This window comes from Cetorhinus maximus, chromosome 5 (assembly GCF_964194155.1).
Source record: "Cetorhinus maximus chromosome 5, sCetMax3.hap1.1, whole genome shotgun sequence".
Classification (NCBI taxonomy): Eukaryota; Metazoa; Chordata; class Chondrichthyes; order Lamniformes; family Cetorhinidae; genus Cetorhinus; species Cetorhinus maximus.
In genome coordinates this window covers 123,679,315-123,691,038 of record NC_135883.1, presented here as the reverse complement: position 1 = coordinate 123,691,038, position 11,724 = coordinate 123,679,315, and the positions used below count along the sequence as shown (strand labels likewise).

Here is an 11,724-nt window from a genome sequence, read left to right as displayed (position 1 = left end):
ATTGGAACTTCACTTTTTTCCTTCACCTGAGCAATTCTGTATTCTGATGAAGTGTATAAGTCAAAAATGCTGATCTGCATTTTCTCACTAGAGAGGCTGATTGACTTGCAACCTTGTCCCAATAATTCCTGTTACTTCCATATTATTTAATTTTGGCAGTGCATTAATTTTTTTCAAATCAGTTTTATCTTAACCATTCTTCTTTCCTGAGGCTATTGATTCAACCTTTTGGATCTATCAGTACAGCTGCCCAAATATTTATGGGAGGACAGGAGGGTGGGAGAGCAGAAATCAATGAGGTTGGGGGCTGCAGAGATCCTGTCACCCTTCCAGGACCTCACTGTAATTATTTTCTTCCCTGAAGAGCCAGCGGCAGAAGGGCCACAGCCAGGAATCCTTGGGAACAGTCTCTGGCAATCGGATAGCAGAGCAGGCTGCAAGTCAGGGGTTCTACAGGCAGGTATCTAATTGGGGTGGTGTGGAGAAAGAGATTCCTCAATCAGCAGACGGTATCCAAAGGGTTCGTTGAAGGGCTGGAGGGAGCTGCTCCTGCTCCTCCAAGCCCACAAGAAGTGCCATATAAAGTGCTTACCTCATAGAGCCAGCAGCTCCCCTCTACATTTGACTGTCAGGTTTTCCAAACCAGGGGATCACTTCACGCTGGACTTTGGGGAGTTGGGGAAGGGTTAATTTCAAGGTTAAGATGTTTTAAGAACTCTCACCTTGACAGTGAATGGCTGCAGGCTCTTTACCTGCAAGGAGCATCACAGGCAAGCCTACCTTCCCCAACAGCTGCATACTCACAGTCTTATCAGAAGTCACTAGACAGAGATGAGTTGGATACTGTCCAATATTCCTCTCTCTAATTGAGGGTAGCTGAGAAAAGTTCATTGATCATGGACTGAAGTTCAGCTTTAGCGCTAGCTTTGCCTGTGTGGCTCACTAGATAAACCAATCAGCTATTAGTGGATGGCACAGGATAAATTAAAACACAACCAGCGAACTGTACCTCCTACTCTGTGATGCACCAGCACAGCAGTCAATTTTCAGAAGTATGTGTTCTACATGACAATTCACACCCACATGCATAAATGGCATTGATGTAAATATCTAAGCTGGGCGTGCACAGTATATAATTCCTTGTTAAACCTGGCCATCCAAATTTGTAGCACCATAATGCAAGGCTTTAATAGCATTAAAATAGATGACATATACTACTGACATCTTTTCCATTGGGCTGCATCTTCCAGTCGACGAGCAGGGGGGGCGGGGCCCGCTTACCGACACGTAAAATGACAGGTGGTGATGTCGGGTGGGCATCCCAACGTCACTCGTGTCATTTACATTCTCAGGTCGGCAGGCACGGAGCCGAGTCGTGCTATTAAAACCATTAAAACAGTAATTGAAATTATTAATGGACCTGCCCGTCCAGCCTTAAGGTTGGCGAGCAAGCCGAGAGCCCTGGCGGGCTTCTGAAAAAACACGGGCGGGATGAGGTTTCATGAGGGATTTAAAAATTTCAGAATATTTTAAAATAGAAGTTATGGACATGTCCCAACTCATGTGACAGTGTCACATGAGAGGACATGGCAGCAAAATTTTTTTCTCATCTTTATTTAATGTTTCAAACCTGAGCCGATCTCCCTGAGGCAGCACTTTGCCTCAGGGAGACCTGTGCGCTCAGGGAATCCACCCCCCCGCCGCCCGCAGAGGGAGCGCACAGTGCTTCCTGATGGACGTCATGCTGGGCGGGCCTTAATTGGCCCGCCCACATAAAATGCTGGCGCACCCCCAACCGGGGGCGCTGATCGGGAACCCGCCCTCCTGCACATCACCCCCGACAGGGGGAAAATGTTCCCTATCGTGTTTTTTCAGATCCTCTATTTTTAACAATGAGATAAACTAGATCTAAATCAACAGCCATGAGTCTCTCATGAGCATTTTCCAACACTATAAGGTAGAACTTGCAGCTGGTGAAGTTCAAATGAAAATAGCCCTTACTACATTTCCCTATGGGCTATTTTTATACATGTATTAACCAACCAGATTAAAATCCACATTAAAACAGCACACACTGGAATATGGGTGGAGCATGTTAAGCATTCAGATGTGAACTTTCAGAAGGTCTACCCATTGATTTATTGGTATTCTGGTTTATTTAAAGAATTCTGGAATTTTGTAAATGTTCTATGGTGTCCTAGATTTTTGTTTCTCCTTCATCAGTCCCTCGATTACCTGTAGTAAAATATGTGTGCGGTTATTTAACTATTTTCACAACTGAAAGGTCATTGAGTAGTCAAAATATTAATCAGTTCAGTATTTTCTACTTTTAGGGAACTGAGCATTCAGAAGGATGCCAAGGTTGATACAAGCATCCTTAGAGCTGAAATATACAGTTGGATAGAGCTGTAGTGTGCAGCTGGGAGTACCTAGGAGCGAAGGTATTGGGAGCTGCATTTTGGAGTTAAATATTTCCATGGACAGAGCTTTTGGAGCAATTTGTGGATGAATTTGGTAATGCTTTGAGCAAGTTGGGGTGGGGAAGGAAGAGGTTTGTAGTTGGGAATCCTGCAAATTGGAAAGGCGCAGAGAACGGCTGACAGGAGCAGAGAATGTGATTCCTGGGAGCAGGGACTGATCCCTGGGAACAGGGTGTGACCCCCTGAGAGCAGAGAGCATGATCCCCGAGAGCAGAATGTGTGACGGCTAGGAGCAGAGTGTGACAGCTGGGAACACGGAGTGACCCCTGGGAACATGGTGTAACACCTGGGAATAGGGTGTGACCCCTTGGGAGCAGAGACCGATCCCTAAGGACAGGGTGTGACACCTGGGAGCATAGAGTGCAGCCACCAGGAACAGTGACTTCAAAAGTGCTAAGTGCATGAGCAAAGATGAAGCGGGAAGCTGCAATGATCATAGAAGCCTGAAAGATCATATTAAAATATATAAAAAGGAGACCTGAGGGGTGGTGGAGTGGGGGAGGCACTGAGATTATGTACTTAAGGGAGCCTGAAAGGTTGCAAATGTGAAGCAACCTCCCAAAAAAATAGTACAGCCAAAACATTCAAACTCTTGAAAGGGCAGAAAGGAACCTTGAGTATCCTAAGTACTGTGAGGTGAAGATGAATAGAGATATTAGAAGAGAAGATGAATGAATTTACTCATAAGATTTTGTGATTTTTTGGCATGTACTTAATTTTTGTGAGTGCTTATTATTTGATAGCTTTTATTTTATTGATTTTAAATGGGGTGGCTGTGGAAATCAACATGGTTGATTTCAAAAAGGACCTTGGAAAACACTTTTACCCTTTCATGGGATGAGAGCGTTGCTGGTGAGGTCAGCGTCTGTGACTCATCCCTACTTTCAGGGATTTTAATGTGTTTTTGTGAATGGGAATGTTTTTAAGAATAGTGAAATAAGCATTTATGACTGATTAGTTGAGATTTCACTATAAAACAATCAGGATACATTGCTATAAAACAATCAGGATACTTTGCTGTCAAATTTTAGCAGTATACAATAAACAATTCAAATTACATTCAGGCTTAAGAAATAAAACCACTGCACACTTACAACATTTGCATCTTTATGCCAGAGCATCTAAAGTTATGTTTTCCTAACTTTGCATAGCTGACATCAGGTACTGTCTGTGCCATAGCTCTTGTATCCTTGTAAATGGCTTCCTCGGCTGTGCAGTCACCTTTATGATTATTGAAAGCACAGCAGCCATTTTTTTTCATCGCTAAGGGAGCAAGAGGAACTTCGCACCTCAGGGTTAAGTTTAGAAGGTTGTACAAATTGTAGATGTGTATTAGGGAGGAGGCCTTTTGTTAAAAGAACACTTCCCTCCTGCCAACGCAATATGGCCGTCTGCATATGCGCACTGGTCTGCGCAGATGTCACTCTGCTGCACCCAAAACATGGGCTTTGTAGGCAGGAAATGTATGCAGGTCTCAATAGCTGCACTCTCACCACGCATGGACTGGCTCCCAATTATATCAAATAATTGTCAAAGAGCCATCATTAACAATTCCCAAAAGAGGCAAGAAAAATATTGCTGATGCTGCAACTTGGAAGCAGGGAACTCTGGAGGCATTCAACACAAGATGCTGCCTGAGTGTCTCCAAGATTTTCTGTTTGTTTCTTTAAATTATAGACTTTACTTCTGCATTAAAATGGTGCAAAAGTTTCTTTTTCTTTTTGACACTGAATGCACTTCAATCTAGCGGTGTCAGGCTTGTGAAATCCTGTTCTGCTCCCAGTCTGATACAACGCATTCATGGCTGCATGAGTCTATAAAACAGTAAACATGGTGGAGAAACTGTAAAACTGTGCATGCACGGCGTTAGCAGCAAAGGCAGCCTTAAAAGAATCTCTTAAAAATATCATTGAAATTTGTAATGAATATGCCGATCATGTAATTCCATGTGCCCAACTTTCCCAGGTGTCCTTTACTCAATTGTAACAAAGCTTAGTTCTGATTTATGTTTAATTGAACCATGATAAACATGGTATTCTACACATCCAACATCTCTTCAGGAAAGTAATAAACATTTCTTCAAAGATACTGTGAAGGATCCCAGGCATTAACTTAATTAATGTTTGTTTACTTCATTAGAAAGCAAGTAGTGCCTCTGTTCTAAAAGCAGCCTTCATAAATATCAGTGATTGTGTGGAAGTCCTTCTGGTTTCACATCGTGTGAATGCTTATGGAAGACCTTCTATAAAAGTGCCATTTTTAAGCGCTTTTGGATGAGCTTGAATCCTCTGCATTGAGTCACATTTCAAATGTTTTGCTTGTCTGTCAGATCTCTTCTCACAGAATTCTCTACAGTGCTTTATAACTAGGTAACTCATCTCACAGAGGTTTAGCAGTATGCACAAAACTGAGGAGGCAACCATGAAATAGAGGAAGATGGTCTTTTCAGTCGGCCGACCAACAAAACAATCCACCACATTGGGGCAAGGCCTGATGTCACACTTCAGAAGGTGAGGAATAGTGAACCCATTGTACATCCACACCAGCACAAACAAGAAACTTAATTCAACTCCTGTTTTGAACAGTAGACTAAAGAAATAGGTCCACCACAGTCCCCCATCTATGTTCCCTTTGTCTTTATACAGTTTCTTTTTGTATTTCTTCTCCCTTTGTTCCCTGTAACCTACATGCATGACAACCAAAAGAGAAGGGGTGGAAACTAAGATAAGTTGCAGTGCCCAAAGTCTTGCATGGGACACTGGAAAGAAGTGGTCAAAACACACATTTTCACAACCAATTTGCCTTGTGTTGCAAGTAAAGTCCTTCTGCTCATCGTTCCAGACACGCTCTGCTGCCACCACGTAGACAAGGACTCGGAATATGAACATAACACTCAACCAGATTCTTCCCACAACGGTGGAGTATTGATTCACTCCACTTAAAACATCACGGAGTAAACTCCAGCTCATGGTTCCTTAATTTGCTGAAGGATCTGAGGAATGGAGAAAAGAAATTCAGAAATAACACACTATAGAGTTTATTGAATTAATATGCTGAGGATTAGGGGGACTAAGCAACGGCTTTTCCACCACATATTTTTATGATATATTTTAACAACAACTTGCATTTATATAATACCTTTAATGTAAAAAAACTTCCAAAGGCGCTTCTCAGGAGCGTTATAATAGCCACATAAGGGCAGCTGACCAAATGCTTTGTCAAAGAGGTGGGTTTTAAGGAGAGTGTTAATGGAGGAAAGTGAGGTAGAGAGGTGAAGAGGTTCAGGGAGGGAATTCCAGTTGTGATTTACATATAATTGAACACTACAAAACAATCTTATCAGTTCTTCCTGCACCATTACAAAGGCTTGTAAGTTTCTCAATGTCTCAAAGATCAACAACAAAAACTTACATTAACATTTTTAACATAATAAAAGATCTCAAGGTGCTTCACAAGAGCATTATAAACTGAGCCATGTAAGGAAATATTAGGTCGGATGACCAAAAGCTTGGACAAAGATTAGATTTTAGGGAGTATTTCAAAGTAGGAAAGCGAGGTGGAAAGATGGAGAATGTAGGCAGGGTATTCCAGAACTTGAGGTCTAGGCAACTGAAGGTGCAGCCACAAATGGTGAAGCGATTAAAATCAGGAATGCACAAGAGACCTGAACTAAAGGTGCGTAGATATCTTGCAGGACTGCGGGGCTGGAGGGCAGGGATAGGGAGGGAGGAGTCCATGGAGAGATTTGAAAACAAGGATGAGAATTTTAAAATCGAGATGTTGCTTGACCGGGAGCCAGTGTAGGTCAGTGAGCACAGTGAGTAATAGAAGACTTGATGAGAGTTAAGAGACAGTCAGCAGAATTTCGGATGACCTCAAGTTTACAGAAGGTAGAATGTGGGATACCAGCCAGGAATAGTCAAGTCTCGAGGTAATGAAGGCTTGAATGAGGTTTCAACAGCAGATGGGCTTAGAAAGGGGTGAAGACCAACTCTTTTATAGTTTAACCAAGCACTACACCTTCAGTTTGAAGGTCTTAGACTTATATTTGCAAATTGCGTAAATGCCCCTCGCCCACCAAAAGTATGAACCCTAAATTGTGAGGGTTCTCCCCATGGTTTTCCATGGAAAATTGTGAAGGAGTTTTCCCTTACACAACCCTGGTGGACAATTCAGAGCTAAGAGCTGAAATTCAGAAAATTCATGCGGTGCTCCAATGATTTGGCAGTATACCTGCTTATTATGTTTGCGTTTTTGATAAACATTGATTTACTCATTCCCAGATCCCTTTCAGCCTTCTCCATTTATAGAGTGATTCTATCTGCCCATTTGTTTTGTAGCGAATATTTTGCACTTACCTAAATTCAGGTTCACCTGCCATAGTTCTGATCACTTGCAAATAATTTCCAGATCCTTTTGTCTGCCTTCCCTAATTTAAGGGCCAATTTTTTTCTAGGTAGATTTAGAATATCAAAGTTGAGATGTGATGGCATGAATGTTACTTGACACTTGCCAGTCCAAGCCTGGGTATTGTCTAGGCCTTGCTGCATTTGGACATGGACTGCTTCAGTATTTGAGGAACCACGAACGGTGCTGAACATTGTGCAATTATCAGTGAACGTCCCCACTTCTGAACTTATGGTGGAAGAAGGTCATTGATGAAGCAGCTGAAGATGGTTGGACCGAGGACACTATCCTGAGGAACTCCTGCAGTGATGTTCTGGAGCTGAAATGACTGACCTCCACCAAATACAGCCATAATCCTTTGTGCTAGGTATGATTATAACCAGTGGAGAGTTTTCCCCCCCAATTCCCTTTGACTCCAGTTTTGCTAGGGCTCCTTGATGCCACACTCGGTCAAATGCCTGCTTGATGTCAAGGGCAGTCACTCTCACCTCACCTCTGGAGTTCAGCTCTTCTGTCCATGTTTGAACCAAGGCTGTAATGAGATTATTTTCATATGTGTCAATTGGTAAGGGAACAGGTGAGTGCATTCACTCCTTTCATTAGATAGAAGGCCTGGGCAGAATTTTGCCCTCAGTGGGCGTGCCGTCCCTACCGGCTCAGCGGCGGGCAGACAGCCGACCCCCACCGCTGAAACGGGGCCCGCTGCCATTTTGAGTGGGCAAGCCAATTAAGGCCCACTCAGCGGCCTTCCCGACAGGAAGCACTACGCGCTTCCTGTGCAGGGGGGAGAGGGAATCCCCAGCTGTCAAAGTGCGCTCTTTCGCGCATGCACGCAAAAGAGCGCACGGCTCCCTGAGACAAAGTGCTGTCTCATGGAGATTAGTGACAGTGTACAAAAGTTAAAAATTGGAAAAATAAAAATATTATTAACATGTCCCCCTCATGTGACAATGTCACATGAGATGGGACATGTTAATAAAAACAACATAAACTTTATTAAACTTTCTAAGAATGAACATGAAACCTCATCCCACCAGTGGATGAGGTTTCATGTATTATCAGAAGCCCGCTGGGGCTCCTGGCCTGCCCACCAACCTTAAGGTCGGACGGGCAGGTCTTTAATGATCTCAATTAGCCCGTCAATGGCCTTAATTGGCCATTGACAGATCGGTGGGCGAACAGCTGATTTCACTGTCTGCCAGCCTTCCTAAAAATTTAAAGGGACCGGGATGATGTCGGGGGTTCCTCCCGATGTCATTTTCCCATCAGCGAGCGGGCCCCGCCCCCATATCGCCAACGGGAAAATTCTGGCCCCTATGTCAGCTCATTAATTTTACCTGTTTGTGCAGGATTACTTTTCTTTAACTTTGTGCTACAGGTTACCTAAGTTGCATTTTCAGTCCTTAACTAGAGTGGCAGTTAGCAGCCGAGTTGAGTATGTGTAGCCAGGATAAGAATGCTGACAGCAAGGTGCCTTTCACCTTTGGACCTGTTCTGCCTGTGAATACAGTTTGCCAGACGAAAATTTTTTTTGTATATATTGTCTAATGATATGAAGTACTGAGTGAATAATAATTCCTGTAGAATTCCTTGCATAGTAAATAATTTGTTTCTTTTTTTTAATGGTACAAATTTTATTACTCTGGATTCTACATTTTAAAATAAAGCCTAACCTTAGGGAGATTAATATGTGGAGTGGTTTCATTGAGAGGTCCAAATTAAAATACAAGCAGACCTTTAAATTGGGTTCCAAAACAAAAACAAAAATACCTGGAAAAACTCAGCAGGCCTGGCAGCATCTGTGGAGAGGAGCACAGTTAACGTTTCGTGTCCGCATGACTCTTCTGAAGAGTTTTTGTTTTTGTTTTTGTTTTGGATTTCCAGCATCCGCAGTTTTTTGCTTTTATCTTTAAATTGGGTTTCTTGGTTAACTTTTTTTGTAAATTGATGCCACGTTTTGAATTAGGCAACTTCACAGCTGAGTTTACCTATAGATTAGCATCAAAGCTGTTTTGCATTGACACAAATTACTGGCAGTATGTAAATAGGACCAGCTGGCTTTGGCTGTCAAATTTTAATTCGCTTGGAGAACTTGTTTGCAGACTGCAATAATCTTTAGCAAATATACCATCCAGTTTCATTGCATTCTTTCTTATTCACAAATTTGATTAATAGAATCAAAAACCAAATCAGAAACAAATTCCAACTCTTCTGGGATGAATATTTATGTTAAGTGTGGGGAATGGTGTATTTATTATGCATTTTGTAACCGATGTCAGAGCTGGCTTTGTGTAAATCACTCCATTGTAACAGAGGAGTTCATTCATCATCAGCAACGCATTCAGTTATTCTTTTACTATGGAACACCTGCCTCACTCTGTCAGCAATAACACTGAGTTTGTCAATTTTCAAGGTCTCATTCATTATGTAACAATCGTCACAGGCCTCAAAGCTCCAGGCTCCTGAGCAATAGTGATCTGTCAGTAACTCAGTGAGGTTCAGCTCATTTCGGGTATTAATACTTGTTTAGTGTTTCACTTTTTAATTTGTTTCTAAGTTAACATATACAATATTGAATTGTGCATATATATTTAATTAATATATTGAACTTTAGTCTGTCCCCTGTCTGATTTAGTGCAGGCCAGAACATTACTTTTTTTTCTGGGGTGATTATCTGGACTGTTCAAGGTGAGGATGTCAGTACTGCAGAATGGATCAATCTTTCGCTTTTTGTACTTGCTGCCAGTACCAGGGGCACCTATGAGTCAGAGAGTTCTGGAGGTCAGGAATATAGAGACACAATAAGCAACTTTTTTCTTATTCATTCATGGGATGTGGGCTTTGCTGGATATGTCAGCATTTATTGCCCATCCCTAGTTGCCCTTAAGAAGGTGGTGGTGAGCTGCCTTCTTGAACCGCTGCAGTCTATGTGGTGTAGGTATACCTACTATGCTGTTAGGAAGGGGGTTCCAGGATTTTGACCCAGCGACAGTGAAGGAATGGTGATATATTTCCAAGTCAGGATGGTGAGTGACTTGGAGGGGAACTTCCTGGTGGTGGTGTTCCCATCTATCTGCTGCCCTTTTCCTTTTAGATGGTAGTGGTCATGGGTTTGGAAGGTGCTAAGGAGCCTTGGTGAATTCCTGCAGTACATCTTGTTGCTGCTACTGTACGTTGGTGATGGAGGGAGTGAATGTTTCTGGATGTGGTGCCAATCAAGCAGGCTGCTTTGTCCTGGACGGTGTCAAGCTTCTCGAGTGTTGTGGGAGCTGCACTCATCCAGGCAAGTGGGGAGTATTCCATCACACTCCTGACTTATGCCTTGTAGATGGCAGCCAGGCTTTAGGGAGTCAGGAGGTGGGTTACTCATCACACGATTCCTAGCCTCTGACCTGCTCTTGTAGCCACAGTATTTATATGGCTAGTCCAGTTCAGTTTCTGGTCAATGGTAACTCCCAGGATGTTGATAGTGGGGGATTCAGTGATGGTAATGCCATTGAGTGTCAATGGGCGATGGTTAGATTCTGTCTTGTTGGAGCAACAGCAAAAGAAGTGTAATCCCTACACTGTCCACACTTGTTGCATTTATTCTTGAGCATCTATTTTTAATTTCATTTTGCCAGTTCATCCCAGCTATTGACTTAAAAAGGTCATCCAAGGGTGAAGTTTAAAACGAGCTCTGAAGATTATGGGGTGGATTATTTCTGCGCTCAGTAATTGGTCAGGCAGTGGGCGTGGCCTGGAACTGCGAGGGAGCATCGCATTTTCCATGGGTATACCAGTCCACAATTAATCTAAGTGACCTTTTAATTGGAGAGAAAGTGGACGGGCCACCCAGCATCAACCTAGGCACTGGAAAGGACAATGGCAAACCCAGCCCTTCGACACTGCAAAGTTCTCCTTCCCAACATCTGGGGGCTAGTGCCTAAACTGGGAGAGCTGTCTCACAGACTAGTCCAGCCACAGCCTGACATAGTCATCCTCACGGAATCATACCTTACAGATCATGTCCCAGACACCACCATCACCAGCCCTGGGTATGTTCTGTCCCACCGACAGGACAGACCCAGCAAAGGTGGTGGCACAGTGGTATACAGACGGGAGCGGGGTGCCCTGCAAGTCTTCAACATCGACTCCGGCCCCCATGAAGTCTCATGCCATCGGGTCAAACATGGGCAAAGAAACCTCCTGCTGATTACCACGTACCACCCTCCCTCAGCTGATGAATCAGCGCTCCTCCATGTTGAACGCCACTTGGATGAAGCACTGAGGGTGGGAATGGCACAGAATGTACTCTGGGTGGGGGACTTCAATGTCCATCACCAAGGTTGACTCAGAACCACTACTGACCGAGCTAACAAAGCCCTAAAGGACATAGCTGCTTGACTGAGTGTATGGCATATGGTGGGGGAACAACAAGTGGGAAAAACACACTTGACCTCATCCTCACCAACCTGCCTGCCGCAGATGCATTTGTCCATGACAGCATTGGAGTATAAGAGTGACCACTGCACAGTCATTGTGGGGACGAAGTCCCGCCTTCACATTAACGATATTCTCCATCATGTTGGGTGGCACTACCACCATGCTAAATGGGATAGATTTCGAACAGGTCTAGCAAATCAAGACTGGGCATCCATGAGGTGCTGTGGGCCATCAGCAGCAGCAACAGACTTGTACTCAACCACAATCTGTAACCTCATGGCCCGGCATATCCCCCAGTCTACCATTACCACCAAGCCAGGGGATCAACCCTAATTCAATGAAAAGTGCAGGGGGGCATGCCAGGAGCAGCACCGGGCATACCTAAAAATGAGGTGTCAAACTGGTGAAGCTA

General features: G+C 43.6%; 1 protein-coding gene across 2 annotated transcripts in view; it reads right to left on the bottom strand.

Moving 5' to 3' along the window:
- Window positions 1-3,479: 3,479 nt before the first annotated feature.
- LOC144680904 (gap junction beta-7 protein-like) overlaps window positions 3,480-11,724 on the bottom strand; it is a 29,168-nt gene continuing 20,923 nt past the window's right edge. For both annotated transcript variants that reach the window (XM_078542444.1, XM_078542443.1), the window contains exon 2: window positions 3,480-5,472. In XM_078542444.1, coding sequence (XP_078398570.1) covers window positions 4,709-5,449 — 741 coding nt within the window. In that variant the 5' untranslated portion in view covers window positions 5,450-5,472 and the 3' untranslated portion in view covers window positions 3,480-4,708. The remainder of the gene's footprint in view (window positions 5,473-11,724) is intronic.